The sequence below is a fragment of the Microtus pennsylvanicus genome, chromosome X, assembly GCF_037038515.1.
Source record: "Microtus pennsylvanicus isolate mMicPen1 chromosome X, mMicPen1.hap1, whole genome shotgun sequence".
Lineage (NCBI taxonomy): Eukaryota > Metazoa > Chordata > Mammalia > Rodentia > Cricetidae > Microtus > Microtus pennsylvanicus.
The window spans coordinates 3,381,982-3,402,163 of record NC_134601.1 but is presented as its reverse complement, the minus strand read 5'-3'; the positions used below and the strand labels follow the sequence as shown (position 1 = coordinate 3,402,163).

The following is a 20,182-nucleotide window of genomic DNA, read 5'->3' as shown; positions in this document are numbered from 1 at the left end:
GAAAATTAGGGCTTCTGTGATAATGCATGACTGGTTTCCATCAGAGGAGCTGAGCAGAGATGGCGGGTGTTGAACATGGCTCAGAACCCCTAACCCAGGCATCCTGCGGGACTCCGAAGTGAAATACTTCCAGGAGCCACACCCCTTCGAGAACACTAGGTTCCTAAACTGTGGCTTAATAGCACGAACCCCACTACTACAGCCGTCACCACAGTTGCTGTTAAACGCTGTCTAACCACTTAGTCGCCCGTCTTTCTGTTGAGTGCACATTGAACTTCTCTTCTACACCCAGGGACACCTTTGTGTTCTAGCGCCTAAGCCGGAACTTAGTTTTCTCAGGAAACATTGAAACAATATCTTTCCAACCATTCTTTGAATAGCCCAGGCTTCACCGGGCAATGCGTTTCCATGATCGTCCTATGGCTTGGGGAAAAAGGCACAAGAGATTCATGGTTCTCTCAGCGCCTGCCATTGGCCAGTGGGGCACTGTGAGTGCATGGAGCGCGCTCTCATTGGTTGGTGGGTGGAACAATGCCCACTGGTTACCAGCTCCTCAGGAGAGGCTGTGGAACACCTCCTGCAGAGCTGCTGGGGTGGTAGGAGGAGCCTCACTGCCCTGGGGGCTGCCCAGTCGCCATCTGGCACTGTCTCCCATGAGTGAGGCAGAAGATCACGAGGTGACCACATCGGGGTCACGATGTCCAGGCATTCATGCTGCTATTGCAGTGGCTGTTCCTACTGTGGCATTGGGCGGTTATTCAGGCTGTTGCGTGGTGTAGTGTACTTATTTCAGTGGAAGATTGAATCTGTCAGAAGAGACCGGACACAACTGGAAGGTAGTCCCCAGACACACAGTGCCATAGACTTTACTGCAGGAGACACCTCAGAGAGGTTGTCCTTAGCTGTTAGCACAGGGTACAAAAGATCATAGAGGCCTGCACCTGTCTACAGTGGGTCGGTGTCCCCTTGTTAAATTCACTTGGTGGGCCAATGGGGAAGAATTTTGACCTACTGACACTAGCTGGAACACAAAAGTTCCTTAGAACCTTTCTCATACTTCTGAGATCAGGAAAGTACCCACATTTGAGTGCAATTCAGCATCCGTCTTGGATCCTCTCCCATCCCTGCCAGTATTTGAGGCAAGAAGGGAGTCAGTCCCAGTTCTTTGCGAAGCCTGGGAGAACAGGGGGCATGATTGAATGATGCTCACTTTGTTCCCTGCAACTCGAATCTCACTTTTAGTGAGCAAGAAGGCCTGTGGGTGGGTGGGAACCTAGGGCACTTTAAGGTTTGCTGGGGTGGACGGTGTCCAAGCTGTTAAGTCATTCCAACCTGGTCTGGTGTTTCGATTAGCCGGGCATGCAGTTAATATTCATGAGCGATCCTTCAACAGAAGCCCCAGTTGCCATGCCAATCCTACAGCATTTTTTTTCTGGAACGGCAAGAGCGTCAGAAGTTTGATGCCAACTAAGCTGCATAATGACTGAGTCTCGGGCCTGTCTAGGGCCATGGTGTGAGCCTTGACCTCATGAAAGCAAATCCATTCCCTGCATTATCTGGATGTAGCGCTGGCAGTGGAACCTAAAGTCCCCATGTGGTAGGCAGTCACTGCACACCTGGGCAGAACACACGGTCCTTTCCTCACATTGGAATTTTGACTCAAGGACTCACCGTGTTGCAAGGTGGCCAGGGGGGCTTAATTTGTGGCTTAGGAAAGCCTTGAACTTTTGATTCTTCTCTGTCATTCTTTACAGACTTGTGCCCATAGGCCTGTTTTTGTTGATTCTGTAAAATCCATAGCTGTCCCTCACTGTATTAGACAACACTTTACAGTAATTGTTGTACTTGAAACAGTGTCCACGCACAGACCTTGAATCCTAAGGTGTACAGGACACTCACAATAGTTGGGGTTGACATTTTTTTGCCTGATAATGTGCTCCACAGAAATCAGGAGACATAATTTCCTAACATCGGCAGAGAGGACATGAAGTGTACTTGGGGCTACACAGACCATCAGTTAAGGACACAGTGGTTATAACCAAGGCTATCTGGGTCCCAACTCATGCCCTTAACCAGGGTCCTCCTGTGCAAATCATGGCATGTCAGGATTTGAACCTGTATCTTCTGCCTCCAGAATCCCACAGAGGTCCCCATTTGCTTCCAGTTCCTTGCATGGGCTCCTCACACCAGAAGCACCCTGTTAGCAGAAGGACTTGTTTGTGTACCATATCATCGCTGGGGAGGAATTTTAGGTTATTGCTTCTCAGATTAATTCATGGCTCTTGCCATGTTCCCATTCACAGATGAACCCAATACCAAGATTGTAAAGGGTATTGTAACTAGCTGTGAGGATGATTATGGTTGGATCGAGGACTGTATCTTCTTCAGCACTGGTGTTGTGATCGGCCATTTGTCTGTGCAAATTGGAGATAAAGTCCTTGCCTTTGTGGAGGAAGACCCACTATCACATGACTTGAAAGCAACTGAAGTAAGCTTTGCATAGGTTTGGGAAGACTTTTCTTATGGGTCTTTCAGCCTTGTCATTGTCTTTGGAACTTACCTCTCCAGTGCTTATATAGTGCTTGGCATGAAATACAATGTCCGCTGTAGGTGGAGATTCTTCTTTGTCTCTCTCTCTCTCTCTCTCTCTCTCTCTCTCTCTCTCTCTCTCTCTCTCTCTCTGTGTGTGTGTGTGTGTGTGAGAGAGAGAGAGAGAGAGAGAGAGAGAGAGAGAGAGAGAGAGAGATCAAGCAAGGGGCGGTGGAGGGTATCACTCTACTGCCCCTGTGTCCTCGTCCTCCTGAGCCAGTGGGTCATGATGTACGTGCCACCATACCCACCCACAGAAGGCTCAACAGTGATAAGCATTAGACACAGCACCATCTTGCCACATTGCTTTCTCAGGTAAAATTTGTGTTTTCATGGATGCATTTACAAAAGTGGAGGGCTATCTCAAGTGAAGTGTGTGTTCCTTTTTCAGAAAACACTTACTCAGTTAACACTGACAACCCACTGGGATCTGCCATCTGGGGTGTGAGATTCATGAGTTTTAAGGCTCATAGAGTTATGAAACTATAGCACAGAATAGATATAATAAAATCGTCTGTTTGTAGTAGGAGATGTGGGCTGCGTTCCTGCCACCCAGCTTCTGGCAGCCTGGCTAGCCTATGCCCCGAAATAACAACACACAAATTGTATTCATTTAAACACTGCTTAGCCCATTAGCTCTATCCTCTTACTGGCTAACTCTTATATCTTGATTAACCCATCTCTAATAATCTGTGTAGCACCACGAGGTGGTGTCTTACCAGGAAGATTCTAGTGTACATCCATCTTGGGCTGGATCTTCATCATGTCTGCCCTGGAGAGGAGGGCATGGCGTCTGCCCTCACTTCCTCTTCCTCCCAGCATTCTGTTCTGTTTACTCCACCCACCTATGTTCTAACCTATCAGGCCAAGCAGTTTCTTTATTGATTAACCAATGAAATCAACAGATTGATATATGACACTCCCGCATCATCTACTAACTAACATTGCTGCACGAATTGATCCTCCTAGTACCAGGCTGCCCATTTCTCAGTATGTGCAAGAAAGGGTCCCGGACATCCAAAGCCTTGCAAGTCTTAGAAGGGAAAAGCAGCCTGGAAATTTTCTTGGGAGCTGGTGGAAGTCTTCAGGAGAATGCCTCTATTTTTGTTCTCTGTCAGCCACTTATCAATCAGGCATATTGTTACTGTTTGCATAGCAAGCAATTTGGGGCTCTTAAGAAAAGGAACATATAAGGTTTCCTGGGTCATTGTGACGTTGCCACCTTTTGAACTTTTGACATTCAGTGTTCAGTGTAGCTCTTCTTGTCCACATGTTCAGTAAGAATATACAGAGAGTCTTGCACTGCTTCCTAATTCACCCATGTATTACAGTCCTTTTTCCTATCACAGTTTAGTTACATCTGAACATTTAGCAAGACTGGATTCAGCTACGTGCACACACATAAAGAGAATTCACTTTGTGCCTTCCCACAAAGTGGAGTACCACTTGTGCCTCTGCTGAACTGAAAGACTGTCTCTGTGGTCCCATGAACCACTGAATCTGTTCGCATTCCCTGTTCTGTTAAGGGAATTGGAATGGTGATAATGGGTCCTGAACATAAGGCTTTTGGGTAGGTTCATTGGACACTATGGCTATGAAGTTTTTTTGGCATCTGGGCACAGACAGGTCTGTGGGGCAATGGATCGTCAGCCTGGGGACTACCGGGGTGCTAGTGAACAGATCAATGCCTGGTACTTAACTTCTTTAGGAAAGTCAATTTGAGGGAAATAACCATGGAGTTGGTGTTGACAGATGGAAAGAGCCCAGTGGAGAAAGGTTTCCCAATGAGCCAAGCTGTTTACAACAAAGGAAAACGTCTTAAATATGGAATCTTCCATTCCCTCTTGGCCTTTCCTAGCTCAGTCCTTCCACGGGCAGTGGTTTATACATACAGGTTTCCATTTTGATTTCTGATCATGTTTTTATTGCTGCTTCCTTCCTCATCTTGTAGGTATGTGTTTTCTTAGAAGATGATAAGCTTACAGAACCATACTCCAAGATCCAAGTATTATCTGCATGTGTTTCCGATGTGAAGAAAGACATCATCCACGTAGCTGATGAATACTACTTCTACCTGGACAGCATTTCTAAAGGTTCAGTTTTCATTTTAAAGCTCTGTTGCATTTAACATTTTGAGTTTTAGTGCAGACATTGGTTTGGCTGCAGCAGACTCTGATGAGTTCAGGGGCTCTTCGTCATTTGTGGTGAATCTTGGCCACCAAAAGTCAAGTGCAATGCAGGTACGAACAGGTAATGTTTGTAAACACTTACACTGCCATTCACTAGGTGCTCATTTAGTTGAATGCAGAGATAAAACATGGACACATTTTTCACTCAGGTGAGTATGTAACTCTGATAACAAAACTATTACAAATGCATAAAAAGCTTTATACTTTTAAGGCTTATTTAATTTTAGATTTTCTGTGTGTGTGTGTTTTGGTCTGTGTACATGAATACAGTTGCCTACAGAGTTCAGAAGAGTATCAGATCCCCTCTGAGCTTTAGGTGGCTGTGAGCCACAGAGAAAGTATTTTTAAAACACCAAGACCTGTTGTGGCCAGAAAGATGGAGCAGGGGGTTAAGAGCACATACTTCCCCAGCGGAAAACCTGAGTCTGGTTCTTGACACTCCTGGGTATATGTGGAGAGGGGTGATAGAGGCAGAGAGGCAGAGAGACATATATGGTGATGGATACAAAAAGAGAAGGAAGAAAACAAGAGAGGAGGAGGCAGAATGAGAGGAGAGAGAAAGAAAGGGGGAGAGAAGAAAGAAGTGTAGACAGGAGAAATAGTGAGAGGCATATACAGAGAGGGACTGAGAGAGGGAGACAGAAAGAGAAAGACAGAGAGGAAGGGACAGAGGGAAGAAGAGAGGAGAGAGGTAGGGATGTAAGGAGAGGGAGATGAGGGAGTAAGAAAAGAAAGGGAGAAAGTGATAGAGGAAAGAGGGAGGTAGAAAGTGAAGGAGGCAGGGGAGAGAAGAGATTGGGGGAGATAGATGGAGGAAGAGAAAGGGAGAGAGAAGGGAGATAGGGATGGAGGGAATGAGAGGGGGAGGTAGAGAGGAAGGAGACAAAGGGGGAAAATGGAGGTAGAGGGGGAGAAGTAGAGAAGAGAGAGAAATAGAGAGATAAAGGGAGAGGGTGAGGGGAAGAGTCATGGGAGAGAGGTAGAGAGAGACAGGAAGAGGGGGTGGGAAAGAGAAAGAAGAAAAGAGAGCATGGAGGGAGGGAAGTAGGGAGAAGGGAAGAGAAAGGGTTAGAGGAGGATACAGGAAAAAGGGGGATGGGAGAAATGGAGAGACAGAAAAGGAGGTAAAGAGAGAAGAAGAGAGAGGGAAATGGGGAGAGAGGGAATGAGAGAGAAAGGTAGAGAAGAAGGGGGTAGAGAGAAAAGGAGGCAAAATGAGAGAGGGAGAGATGGATGGAGTGAGAGGGAGGGAGACAGGGAAAGGAAAAAAAGATGAGAGAAATAGACACAGAGAAGTGAGTGAAGAAGAAAGATGAGAGAAACCGACACAGAAAAGTGAGAGAGGAAGGGAGAAAAAGACAGAGAGAAGCATGGAGGGAAGAGAAAGAGAGGAAGGGACAGAGGAGGGATTAAGGGAGAGAGATAGAGGGAGAGGTGAGATATGGAGGGAGGAAGAGAGACAGGGATGGAGAGAGATAGGAAGAGGGGATGCAGGGACAAAGAGAGGAGTCCACAGAGAGGAAGTGGGTGGGAGGGAGAAGTAGGGGCAGAAGAACATAGAGTGGATGAGAGCAGGGCAAGAGAGAAAAATGAGAGACAAAGAGGAAGAGAGATAGAGGGAAGGAGGGAGGAGGAAAAAGTGGAGGAAGGAAGGGGAGTAGGAGAGGTGAGGGAGGAAGGGATAAAGGGAGAAAAAAGAGGTGAACTGAGAGGTAGGAGAGAGACATGGAAGGGGAGGAAAAAGAGAAGGATAGAGGGAGAAAGAGGAAGAGAGGCAGAAAGGGAAAGAGTGAGAAAGCATGGAGGGAAGAAGAGGGGGAGAGATGTAAAGAGAGGGAGAAAGATGGAGGAAGGTGGGAGAGGAATAAGGGAGAGAGGGAATCAGGCAGGGGAGACAGAAGGATGGAGGATGAAAGAGAATGAGGGAATGCAAGAGGAGGGAGAGAGAGTAAAGGAAGGAGGAAGAGAGACAGTGAGGAAGAAAGGAGAGGAGTGACAGGAAAGGGGGGAGATAAAGAAGAAGAAAAGCAGAGATGGTGATGGAGGAAGAGAAGGGGAGAGAGAAAGAGTGTAAAGAAGAGAGATAGAAGCAGGGAGGGCAGGTGAATGAAAGAAAGGGAGATGGAGGGAGTCTGAGAGAGGGTGATTGGAGGGAGATAGTACACAAGAGAGGGGGGTAGAGGAAAGGAGAGATGGGAGGGGAGAAATAAGGTTGGAGAGGGATAGAGAGAGGATACAACAGAGAAAAGTAAAAAGCAAAAGAGAGAGTGGAAAGGAGAGAGGGATGGGTAAGCAGTAGAGAAAGGAAGAATACACAGAGAGGGAAGGAGCAAAAGAGAGAGGGGGGAAAGGGAGAATTAGTTTGAAGATAGTCTGGAACACGTGAGGCCCTGTCTCAAAGAGAAGACTCTGGATGTGACCAATTAAGCAGTGAATCCTCCAGTGTTCCCAAAGAAACAGACTGTGATGTCATTGTCCATTTGTCCACTTGATTCAGCTAAGGGAATAGAGCAAAACCAGTGTCTAGAAACAATCAGTTTCTGAGCCTAGCAGTGGTGGCACTCTTGAAGCAGAGGCAGGCAGAACTCTACGAGTTCACCAGTCTCATCTACAAAGGGAGTTCCAGGACAGTCAAGGCAGAGAAACCCCATCTCAAAAAAAAAAAAACCAATCAAAAAACAAACAAACAACAAAGAATTATCTGTTTCCATTCTGGCTGGAAAATTTCTAAGCTACCTGTACCTACCCACTTGATCATGGTGTTAAAAGTCAACGTAGCAATGAAATTTACTTGACTGACGTTAAAATGTAACCATGTTTATCCAAAGTCTTCTAAAGTTGAGACTGGAGATAGTTGGCAGAATTCTAAACTCAATTTTCTCTTAGCTATCTTAGGTTTTACACCGTGTGAAGGGGACTGGTTAGACATTGAGTATTCTGTGGAGCAAGGATCCTCAAAGATCGTAGTACAGTCATTGAAGGCCACAAAACATAGGCACCTGGAAGAGGTAATGGCTATTCCATATTGTTGGCTTGTTTCAAAGCCTCCTTTGGTGGTATTTGTGACTAGCTCTCTGTTGGGTGTGTTGGGAACTATGGACATATGGAGAATGTTTCTTTGACCCATTTATTTAAATGGCAGGACTTTGTAAAGAAGTAACTAAAGACAACAGAGGTCATACATGCAATACTTCAATCCCGAGTCACAGGGCTTGCCACATGGACTGATAGGTGGGATATTCTAAAAACAACAGGAGAAAAATGAACAGTTCAGAGAGCATTGCTGGGAAGGTGGGAATGCAAAATGGGACTGTGGCTGGGGTGTGGTTCAAGTAGCTTGCAAATGAGTGTCCACAAAGGTACAGATGAAAAGCGTGAGCTTGAAGAGTGACGGGGTTGTGTAGGTGGCAATAGTCCACTTCATGTTGTTTTCCTTTACCATCAATCCTTGGCCTATCCACATTAACCGCAGGGGCTAATGGCCACTGGTGACTATTAATAACTCATGGTCTCTCCCCAGCAGGACTGAGCCACCAACAGAGTCTCCTCTCTAATTGGTGTGAGGTTGGATCTGGGGAAGGGGGTGGGTGACACGGACCTCAGTGTTGGCAGTGTAGCAGGCAGAACAGACAGGACACGGTGGCACAGTGGGGTCAGCAAGTGTTTAGAGCCAGAGGGTGGAAGGACAGAGATTGCCCAGGGATTCAGGCTTCTGGTGCTCACTGCCACACTTTCTCCTGACAGGCCCGTGTGACTAGCATCCACAGACGACAAGGACTGCTCAATCACTCCATCTTCTTCACCCTGAACTCACTGAAATGCCCTCTGGGCTATATACCTCTTGTGGGTCATGTTGTCAATGCGGTGATAGTGCAGAGCATCCGGTCCCACTACAGCTGGAGAGCCATCGCCATGAGTCCAGTGAAGGTGCTGTAGGGTGAGGGCCCTGGGAAACCCTCTGCAAGTCATTTCTGTAAGACGTAGAGGGCCTCATTTAATGCAAACGCTTATGTTAAGAATTCTAAAGAAAATGTTCCATGTGAATTTTCTGGCCACTATGCTGCTTAGATCTCTCTCCAGGGAGCCTGCACTCAGTGTGGGAAGGAGCTTTATCCACTGGAACACACACTCAAGCTGCCTCTTGATGGAGGCAATATCAGCATATGACCTGAGCTTAAACTCCCTGACTCCTGAGACCAGCAGTGGACCCTCTGCTGCCTGTGGGGCTGCTCTGTCCCATAACTAACATGTAGGACAAAGCACTCGACTGGAGGCCCCATGGCCAGCTACTGCTTGGATTCCATTAGGAGTCTCCTCATCAGGCGTGTGGTGTTTATTTACCCACAGCATTTTTAACCTCCCACGCCTACTCAATTGTTACATTTTTATTTGCCTGTGACCCATCTTCCCGTGCTACACTGTAAGCATTCTAATCATAGCACACCCTCCAACTGCAGTTAAGAAGGACAGAGTTCACATTATTAATTTTAATAAATGAATGTTGTGAACAGCAATAGTGTTTGCCCGTGGTTAAGTGACCATCCAGTCCCCAGGAATAGAGCTGTTCAGCATCCCATGAGCACATAGTTGACTCTTCACACAAAAACGTGGGTCTGGCCCCTGTGTTTGTGGGACCCTGTGATACTGCAGAGGGGGTAGGGCATCAGGGACCTGCTGGGGTAATTGGGACAAGATGGTGGAGCCCAGGGACTCGGGGATATGTGTGTGCTGGCAGATGGCACGGAGACCCACCACTCTTTACCCCCTCCTCCATACTCTTTCCTCCTCCTTAGTCACTCCTTTGCCTGTATTTCTTCTATTTCTTCCTTCCCTCCTCCTTCGTCCAATTCCCTCTTCCCTGCAGCCTCCGTTCTCCCCTCCCCTCCAAATTATTCCCACTTCTTCCCTACTGCCTTTTCTTCCTACTTCGCTATGCTTGCCTCTTCCCTTCTCCTCCTTTCTCTTTGCACTTCCCACACTTTCCTTTTATTGCCTCCTACCTCATTTTTCCTCCTCCCTTGTCTGATTTTTTTGAGTTAATCTTGTATCCTACTACATTACTGAAAGTGTTTATGAGTTGTAGAAGTTCCTTGGCAGAATTATTGGGATGACTTATGTAAACTATCATATTATCAGGAAACAGAGTTTGACTTCTTCTTTTCCGATTTGTATCCCCTTGATTTCCTTTTGGTGTTTTATTGCTCTAGCTAGGACTTCAAGAACTATATTGAATAGATATGCAGAGAGTGGACAACCTTGTTCCTTTCCTGATTTCAGTGGAATCGCTGGGAGTTTCTCTCCATTTAGTTTGATGTTGATTGTTGGCTTGCTGTATATTGCCTTAATTATGTTTAGGTATGTCCCTTGTATCCCTGCTGTCTCCAAGACCTTTGTCATGAAGGGCTGTTATATTTTGTCGAAAGCTTTTTCGACATCTAATGAGGTGATCATGCGGTTTTTATTTTTCAGTTTGTTTATATGGTGGATTACCTTGACAGATTTTCACATGTTGAACCATCCCTGCATCTCCAGGATGAAGCCAACTTGATCATGGTGGATGATGGATTTCATTTGCCAATATTTTATCGAGTATTTTTGCATCATTGTTCATGAGTGAGATTGGTCTGTAATTCGCTTTCTTAGTAATATCTTTCTGTGGTTTGGGTATCATAGTAATCGTAGCCTCATAAAAAGAATTTGGCATTGTTCCTTCTGTTTCTATTGTGTGAAATAATTTGAGGAGTATTGGTATTAGTTCTTCTTTGAAAGTCTTGTAGAATTCGGAGCTGAAACAATCTGGACTTGGGCTTTTTTTGATTGGGAGACTTTTGATGACTGTTTCTGTTTCTTCAACAGTTCTAACTCTGTTTAATTTGTTTATTTGGTCTTGATTTAATTTTGGTAAGTAATATTTATCCAGAAAGTTGTCCATTTCCTTTAAGCTTTCCAATTTTGTGGACTCCAGGTTTTCGAAATATGACCTGATAATTCTCTGTATTTCCTCCGTGACTGTTGTTATGTCCCCTTTTCATTTCTGATTTTGTTAATTTGTATATTCTCTCTCTGCCTTTTTTAAAAAATTCGGATAAGGGTTTGTCTATTTTGTTGATATTCTCGAAGACTCAACTCTTTGTCTCATTAATTCTTTGTATTGATTTCTTTGTTTCTATTTTCATGATTTCATCTCTCAGTTTGATTATTTCCTGTCTTCTAGTCCTCTTAGGTGAGTTTGCTTCTTTTTGTTGTAAAGTTTTCAAATATTCTGTTAATTCCCTAGTGTGGGATTTTCCAGCATCTTTATGTAGGCATTTAGTGCTATGAATTTTCCTCTTAACATTGTTTTCATTGTGTCCCATAAATTTGGGTATGTTGTGTAGTCATTTTCATTGAATTTTAGAAAGTCTTTAATTTCTCTATTTCTTCCTTGACCCATTGATGATTAAGGTGAGAATTGCTTAATTTCCATGTGTTTGTGGGTTTTCTGGAATTAGTATTGCTGTTGACTTCTAGTTTTAAACCATGATGATCTGATCAGATACATTGGGTTATCCATTTTTTTTGTATTTGTTGAGGTTTGTTTTGTTACCAAGTACGTCGTCAGTTTTCGAGAAGGTTCCATGAGGTTCTGAGAAAAAGGTATATTCTTTTCTGTTTGGATGGAATATTCTATAGATGCCTGTTATGTCCATTTGAGTCACAACATCTGTTATTTCCCTTATTTCTCCGCTCATTTTTTTGTCTGATTGACCTGTCCAGTGGTGAGAGTGGACTTTTGAAGTCTCCCACTATTAGTGTGTAGGATTTAATGTATGATTTAAGCTTTAGAAGTTTTTCTTTTACATATGGGGGTACCCTTGTATTTGGGCATAGATATTCAGTATTGAGATTTCCTCTTGATGGATTTTTCCTGTGATTAATATGAAATGTCCTTCTTTGTCTCTTTTGAGTGATTTTAGATAGAAATCTATTTTGTTAGATATTAGAAGAGCTACACCCACTTGTTTCTTATGTACATTTGTTTGGAATATTTTTCCCAAACCTTTACTCTGAGACCATGTCTGTCTTTGAAGTTGAGGTGTGTTTCTTGTATGCAGAAGAAGGATGGATTCTGTTTTCGTATCCAGTCTGTCAGTCTGTGCCTTTTTATAGGTGAGTTGAGTCCATTTATAGTAAGGGATATTAATGACCAGTGATTGCTAGCTCCTGTAAATTTAGTTTTCATTGTTGGTCATATTAATTTGTACACCTCAGCAATGGTGACTCTTTCAGCCCATGACTACATTATATTTGTCCATCTAGTCCGGGGCTTACAGATGGCACCAACTGCCTTCTTTACTACTGTTAGTAATGCGCAGGCCATGATCTAACTGCCACCTTTTGTTTTCCTTAGACACTTTACATGGCAATGTAATGTAATCCCTTAAGATTTTAATGAAGTCGGGTGGTGGTGTTGGTGGCACACACCTTTAATTCCTTGAATAAAAAAACTTTTTTTTTCTTCTCCTTCAGTCCCAGCTTCCTGCAGATGATCACATGCCAGGAGCAGACATTGTCGCTGCCCTCAGCCCAGTGCCAGGATTTCCAAAGGACTCAGAGATCAGACCTTCAACTTCTGCTCTGCTGGGTTCCTCTGGTTTCCGGAAGAAAGACCAGTCACCTTCTTGGGTTGGTCGAAGGAATAATTTAATTTCCCTCCTACTCCTAAGATGAGTAGGCAAACAGAGCCAGTGGTTGGGGTCCCAGGGTCAGCCTCTGGCTGGCACAGGCAGGCAGGCTTGTGTCACAGGTCACAGCAAGCTTGGCCAGTTAACAGATAAAGTCATGGGGGTTATCATATTAAATGCGGTCACATTAGGAAGAGGAACAAATCAATCCAGTGTCCCCCTGGCCCAGACTGTCTAAAAAGCCCTGGTTGTCGTGTGTCCCTGATGTGAGGGTAAGCAGCCCTTGCTGTAGTGTGGCCAGCTTAATCAGGACAAAGACAACCTGGGTGTCAAGGGCCTCTCCTGCCATGGATCTGACAAGTCAGAATCATGTGAAATCCCTTCTTGGGAGACAAGCTCTCTCCTGACTGAACCAGGCCTCACTCAGCTTTCCTCTTCCCCAGCTGTGACTCCTGAGAAAATTCAGATTTCCTGGAGAACAGTTTAAAGGTCTAATAGCCAAAGAAAAGGACACAAGTATCTTTAGATCCTCCTGCCAGGAGGGACAGAGCTGTAATGTTTGCTTACATTTCAGCTCCGCCTGCTCCTTATTGGTGAGTGTGCAGTCACTGCGCCAAGTCACTCAGTAGTCCCATGAATGCTTGCTGAGGTTTTTGCTAAGGAGATTATAACACTAGCAACATGGATAGCTCTACCGCTGTGCCTGGCTGTCCTTGACCTTGCTGTCCTGACCACGAGACCACAACTTGACTATGGTGTTAAATAGGATTGTTGAGAATAGAATTTCATAAAGTTATCCTAGTCACACAGTCTTTACCAGTGAGTATACTGTTCGCTGTAGTTAGTTTACAGTAGCTCTTCAGCAGCCTGGAGGAGGTGCCTTCTAGTCCTGTTTTAATTGTTTTGATGTGTGTGTGTTTTGCTCACATGTATGTGTATCACATGTGTACCTGGTACTCACAGAGTCAGAAGAGCGTGTCAGATCCCCTAGAACTGCAGTTATAGACAGGTCTGAGCTGCCATGTGGGTGCTGGAGACTGAACATGAGTTCAGGGCCCAGCACCGGGACAGACAGCATGTGGAGGAAGGCTGAAGAAGGGCATCAGGTCTATGTGGTGGCGGAAGTGGGGTCTGCTCTGATAGCTCTGGGAAGGGAGGGTTGCATAGCACAAACTGCCGTGGGGCTCTCTGATTTCTGGGCAGGAGGCAGGGATGCAGTGGGAAGCCAGGACGTGTGGCCACCAGTACCCGTTTTGATATCAACTCCCATGCCCAAGTGAGAGACCTCGCAGCTGGAAATCATGGTGCTCACAGGGGACATGCTTAGCACAACACCGGTTAGGACCCGTCAGGGAGCAGGGATGACTGTGCAGGGACTGTGGCTTCAGCAGCAGCCAGTCTGCATTCTAGCTTTACAGTCTTACAAAAAGGTCTTTTGTTTTTTAAACAAATACTACAATGTTTCCATATTAAAGTTAGACACAGTTGGAACTTTTACAAGTGCCATCTGTGGGGGAATTTTCAGAAGAGGGCAGCATCTGAGTAGGTCCTACTCCAGTCCTGCAGGAAGGCCTCAGCCAGTCTGGTGGGGGGGAGAACAAGAGTCCTGAAGAGAACCCCACCTTCCAGCCACCTCCACTATGCAGAGGCTGGAATGTCACAGGTTGAAGGCCTGATGACACTTGGGCTCTTTTGCCATCCCATGGCCACCTCTGTCTGAGCTAACACCCTTCGACCAACTGGGAGAGCCTTTGAAATGCGTGCATTGTTATATTAATTAGCTTCTACCCACTGGAAAGCAATGGGCAGAGTCTGAGACCCATAGCAGAGATTTCTCCCCACTGTAACCCGCTTGCCTAATGTTTCCACCAATATATTTTTAAAGTGCCTTAATTTAGGCCTTTCTTTATTCTGTACTACACGTGCCTTAGGGTTTCTGTTGCTGTGATAAGACACTCGGCGAGGAAAGGGTGATTTCAGTTCACAAGTCTCAGGTTATAGAAAGTCAGGACAGGAGGCGCACAGACCATGGATGAATGCTGCCTGCTGGCTTGCTCAGGACCGCTCAGGACCATCCAGGACCACTTGCCTAGGAGTGGCACCAATCACAGTGGGCAGGGTCCTCTCACATCAGTCATTAATCAAGAAAATGTTCCACATGTCTGTCCACTGGCCAGTGTGGTGGGGGCATTTTCTCAGTTTGGGTTACCTCTTCCCCAAACGACTCTACCTTGTGTCAGGCTGATAAAGAAAACTAACCTGGACACCAACTTTGAATGCATTATCAATCCTCCTGCCTCAGTCTTCCAAATCCTGGGCGTATAGCATAAACCATTGACTAGTCCTGAAAGTCTTTGTACTAAAGCCACGGATCAGGTTTTACCATAATGGCATGGTGGAATTCACAGAGATCCACCTGTCTCTGCTTCTCCAGTGCTGGGAGTGCTGGAACTAAGGGCATGTGCCACCACGAGCCCCTGAGAAGTTCTGAAGTAGCCTTCCTGCCAACGTGACTGGACACAGAATCCATGTGATGCCATACCCCTTGAGGGTTTCAACTAACAGAGTAAACAAGTAAAAGAAGAGGCCGCTAAGGCAGCTCAGCAGGTGTAGGCGTTTGCATGCCGGCCTGAGACCTGAGTTCAGTTCCCAAACAAGGTGCCAGGAGAGAGCTGACTCCTAGAGTTGTTCTCTCATCTACACACACACACACACACACACACACACACACACACACACACGGTACCAAGCAGGAGTCCATATTCACACCTTCCTACTCTCTCACACATAGTAAGTAAACATTTAAATTGGAGTTTTAGGACATGCCAAACCCTACAAAGGGTAATGTCCAGGGTCTGGGCAAGCTGATATGTTACTCAATTGTAGTAGGTACAGAACCATGTCATTATGACTTGTCAAGAGAGAAACAACTAGTGCCTTGCATTTAGAGTGTATTTTAATGCTCAACCATTTCTCAACTGTTTTTGTTTCCAGGCAAAAAGGAGAATGTGAATTAATTGTTTTTATTTGAGACAAGGTCTCACTCTGTAGCCCTGGCTGGCCTGGAACTTCCAGAGATCCACCTGTCTCTGCCTCAAAAGTGCTGGAATCAAAGGCTTGTGCCACCAGGGCCTGGTTTTAAGATGTGATGAAGGAATAAACAGAACTGAAAGTACCAGCCCTCATCTGGATTCCTCTTCTAATCCAAATAACACAAACATGCATTTTGTGGATGTTGAAGTATTGCTGCTATCGGGATGGTGAAGGTTTCACACAGCATTAGCTCAGGGTTAGCAGATAATAAATTCTGTTTTATACAGTGCATGAAATTAGGTATTGGAATGTGTGTGCGAAGATATGGCAGTCAAACCAGTATTACTCTCAAAGAAGACAAGGCTGGGTTTAGGGTAAGTTCACATCCTTGTGGTATGTGACATAGCCATCAGTTAAGAACATTTTCTAATGCTCCATCAGTCTCTGACAAATGCGGTACCATGGGAACACCACCTTTAATCCCAGCACTCAGAAAGCAGAGGCAGATGGATCTCTGAGTTCGAGGCCAGCCTGGTCTACAAAGCGAGTTCCAGGACAACCAGAGCTACATAGTGAGACCCTGTTTTGGAAAAAACAAAACAAAAAAATATGTGACGCACAAATTGTTTGTGTGACAAGAATCTGCACATTGTCAAATAACATCAGATAAAGAAGGCAGAGAAAAAAAAGAAGGAAAACAACCTAAATTTCCCATAATTCAGACAAGTTATCTTTTTTGTTTGTTTGTTTTGTTTTTCGAGACAGGGTTTCGCTGTGGCTTTGGAGCCTGTCCTTGAACTAGCTCTGTAGACCAGGCTGGTCTCGAACTCACAGAGTGCTAGAATTGCCCAGCCAGGCAAGTTATCTTGGAGTGGATACTGGAACTGAGGTCCTCTGAAAAGGTACCTTTCTGTAGAAGATCTTCAGGCTGCATAGCTGATTAGCACTCGGGTTATAGAGTCTGGAGTGCTGCAGACAGTGAGCCAGAGCTAGCCCGGTCTGTCTTTACCCACCTGACTGCCATTGATTGCCCACCTCTGTGCAGTCAATGGGGAACTAACATCCCTTCTGTCAGGTAAAGCCTTTGGCAGGCCAGGCTGGGTAGCTCAGGTCCATTCCAGAGATAGAAGCAGGATGAGTTCAAGGCCAGCCTGGTCTACAAAGCAACTTCCAGGCCAGCCAAGGCTACATATTAAGATTCTATTCCCCAAAACAACAGCAACCCGAGAGAGCCCTGACCTTTGGAATGGTGACCTTTAGAATGCTGGCCTTTGGAATGTACTCCCAGCAGGTCTACCAGATGGTGTTGATAGTCATACCATCCAGGCTGTGGCAGAACTGCCCCTCTTCTTTGTAATTCACCTACTGCTGTCCCCCATCAAGGTGCTCAGTGAGTGATCCTTTTATAACATTACTTTGTTCTGTAACTGCAGGAGTTCATGCGACCATTTCCACAGAGGAGCATGCCATTCAGGTCGACCTGAACCCAATTTCCCCAGCTGACGTCACTCATCTCTGGCTCAGAATAAAGGCCCTCTTACTAACTTTGGAGTCACAGCTGTGTATTACTATCAGGACATGTTGCAAGAGGCGTAGAAAAATATCTTTTTTTCCTACAAAACATTCATTATTTATTTGTAGAAATTATGCTAGGTGGTAAGGAGACATTTTTCACCCCCTGCCAAATTTCAAAAGGCTTAATTACATAGATTTCCCACCATGGTCATCAAATGAAAATAGACCAATATTTCCAAGTGTAATTTTACCAATAAACAGAAAAATCATTCAACCAGACATATTGATCCTCTATAAAGCATGGTTTTCAAAATAACTAATGAAATAATAGGTATACATAACATTTTCCTTTTTTTTCTTTTTTTATTGAAAAAATTTCCGCCTCCTCCCCGCCTCCCATTTCCCTCCCCCTCCCCCCACTCCATTCCCCCTCCCTCTCCAGTCTGAAGAGCAGTCCGGACCTGGATGGAGGGGGGGAGGACCTTGGAAAAATATGAGAAAAGAATCATACGTAATTAGGTGGATACAATAAAATATGCTTATAAAGTTTTCTAGTGCTTTATATTCAAATGTATTTTTAAACATAAAATATTGGTCTACTTCAAGTAAAGTTTTTAAAAAGGCTAACTTTAAAGATTTTACTTTAGATTATGTATATAAAGGGCCCCATGTGCACAAGTTTGCATATGACAGTGCCCACAGCAGCCACAAGAGGGCGGCAGATCCCAAGGAGCTGGAGCTAAGTAGGCCTGAGCCCTGATAGGAGTACTGGTCCCAGACAGGGATAACTTGAAAAGACAGGAATTTAATCTTTTGTGTTTTCTGTTAGTTTTGTCATCCTTTAAACAGAACCAGATCTTACTTACTTTATTTAGAAAAATGCAGATCAGGCAGTAACAAGAACATGCCTGCCAGCATCATTTACAATTCCATTTAGGCTCACATCTTGTGCTTGCTACCTTTATGCCTTGACACAGGCTAGAGTCATCTGAGAGAGGGAACCTCAATTAAGAAAATGCTTCCACAAAATCAAGCTGTAGGAATTTTCTTATTAGTGATTGATGAAAGAGGGCCCAGCCCATTGTGGGTGGCGCCATTCGTGGGCTACTGGTCCTGGATTTTATAAGAAAGCAGGCTGAACAATAAACACTTCATTAAAAAAAGCAGCGCCCTCCATGGTCTCTGCATCAGCTTCTGCCTGTAATAAGCCTTTCCCCCATGACCTTTGCTCATGTTTCATTACAGCATCTGAAACCCTAACTAAGACACATCTTTTTTTGTTTTGTTTTGTTTTTCGAGACAATGTTTCTCTTTGTAGCCAGGGCTGGTCTAGAACTCACAAAGAACCACCCGACCCTGCTTCCTGACTGCTGGGATTAAAGGCATGCTCCACTACCACCTAGCAAACAACAGATCTTTGTAACCATTATTTTATGCCTCTGGTTAAAGGGGGACATCTTGTCCATGGAATACATTTATGTACCACTCACTTAGGTCATTAATGCTGTTTTTAAATACTATTTTTAGTTTTGACACAGGATCTTCCTTTGTATCCTTGGATGGCCTAGAACCTTTCATCTAGAACTTCGTGTGGTAGTCTTCTGCCTCTGGCTCCTGAGTGGTGTGATTACAGACATGCACTGCTATGCCTCGGTTCAAAGATTTTCTACATGATGATTTTCAAAATGTAAAATTATCCAAAGGATTTTCTAAGGCCAAAAACTCAAAACTAATTCATCAACTTAAAACTGGAACCCGTTTCTCTCTGTTTAAAGCAATGACTTTCTTAAAAACCATTGGGGTGTGTATGTATGTGTGCATGCTTAGGTGTACATGTAAGTGTCTGCACTTGTGGAAGCCAGAAATATCTAACCTGTCTGTAGTTTGCTAAGCTTTATTTGATCTATTTTGTAATTCTCTTATTAAACCTTATACCCATAAATAAATAAATAAATAGTCTTAGTTTTCAATTGTTGCAATGAAACACCAAGACAAAAAGCAAGCTGGGAATAAAGGGTTTATTCCACCTGCTGTCCATTACTGGAGGAGGTCAGGACAGGGACTCACATGGGCAGGCTCTTGGAGGCAGGAGCTGATGCAGAAGCCATTGAGGGGTGCTGCTTACTGGCTTGCTTCCCCTGGCTTTCTCAGCCTGCTTTCTTATAGAACCCAAGACCACTAGCCCAGAGATGGCCCCATCCACAATGGGCTGGGCCCTCTCACATTGATCGCTAATTGAGAAAATGTCTTACAGCTGGATCTCAAGAAGGCATTTCCTCACCTGAGACTCCTTCCTCTCTGATTCTAGTTGGCACACAAAACTAGCCAGTAAAATAAATAAATAAATACAGGAAGTTAAATAAATAAATCCGGGGGTTGGGGTTGTGGCTCAGTTGGTATAGTGTTTGCTTGGTTGTTCTAGGCCCTGTGCTCTGTGCCCAGTACAGAATAGATTTGGTGGCACACATTTGCAGTCCTAGCACATGGGATATGGAGGCAGGAGGATCAGAAGTTCAAGATCATCCGCATTTACTTCACAGTGTTCAAGAGTAGCCTGGGCTACATAAGACCCTGTCTCACAAAAGCAGGGAAGGGCTGAAGAGATGGCTCAGTGGTTAAGAACACATACCGCTTCTGCAGAGGATCCAAGTTCAGTTCCTAGGATCCACATTGGGTGACTCTGGACTACCTCTAACTCCAGCTCCAGGGGATTCAATGCCTCTGGCCCCCAGAACACCACACTTAAGTGCACACATTAATATACAGGCCTACTTATATGCACACACTCGTATACAGGCACATATGCCTACACTTCATTAATGTGTGTATGCCCATGCATACCCTTCATTAATAATAATAAAAATAGATTTTTTTTAAAGGTGAGGTTGGATCTCTTGACATTTTGTTACGGACCTTTTTTTCAAAAAAAAAAAAGAAGTTTGCTGTTTAACAGGCACTACAGGGGCTAAACTTAATGCTGATCTTCAGAGAAAGAAAGGAGTAAAAGCTTCCACCACCCTGCAACCTGTCAAAGAAAAAGAGCAAGTGGATCCAGGACAAAGGATTCCTACCAAATTCAGAGATCAAAGGAACTCTCTCCTCCTGAGACTTTAAGTGTTAGAATCTAAGGCTCCAGCCCATCTTCCCTCTACCCCTCTCAGTTGCTCACAGTTGGCCTCGGTCTCCCTTTCT

At 44.7% G+C, this 20,182-nt stretch overlaps 2 protein-coding genes and 1 long non-coding RNA gene across 3 annotated transcripts in view; 2 read left to right on the top strand and 1 right to left on the bottom strand.

Moving 5' to 3' along the window:
- Window positions 1–20,182, top strand: part of LOC142840721 (small integral membrane protein 10-like protein 2A) — a 228,756-nt gene that overhangs the window by 113,473 nt on the left and 95,101 nt on the right. The gene's annotated exons all lie outside the window — the stretch shown is intronic.
- The window catches only part of LOC142841026 (uncharacterized), a 43,638-nt gene that overhangs the window by 517 nt on the left and 22,939 nt on the right, over window positions 1–20,182 (bottom strand). The gene's annotated exons all lie outside the window — the stretch shown is intronic.
- Window positions 409–8,714, top strand: LOC142841539 (cancer/testis antigen 55-like). Its single transcript, XM_075958491.1, has 6 exons — window positions 409–488; window positions 667–836; window positions 2,304–2,488; window positions 4,541–4,682; window positions 7,665–7,786; window positions 8,523–8,714. Exons 1-6 carry the CDS (start codon window positions 409–411, stop codon window positions 8,712–8,714), a joined length of 891 nt encoding a protein of 296 aa, XP_075814606.1.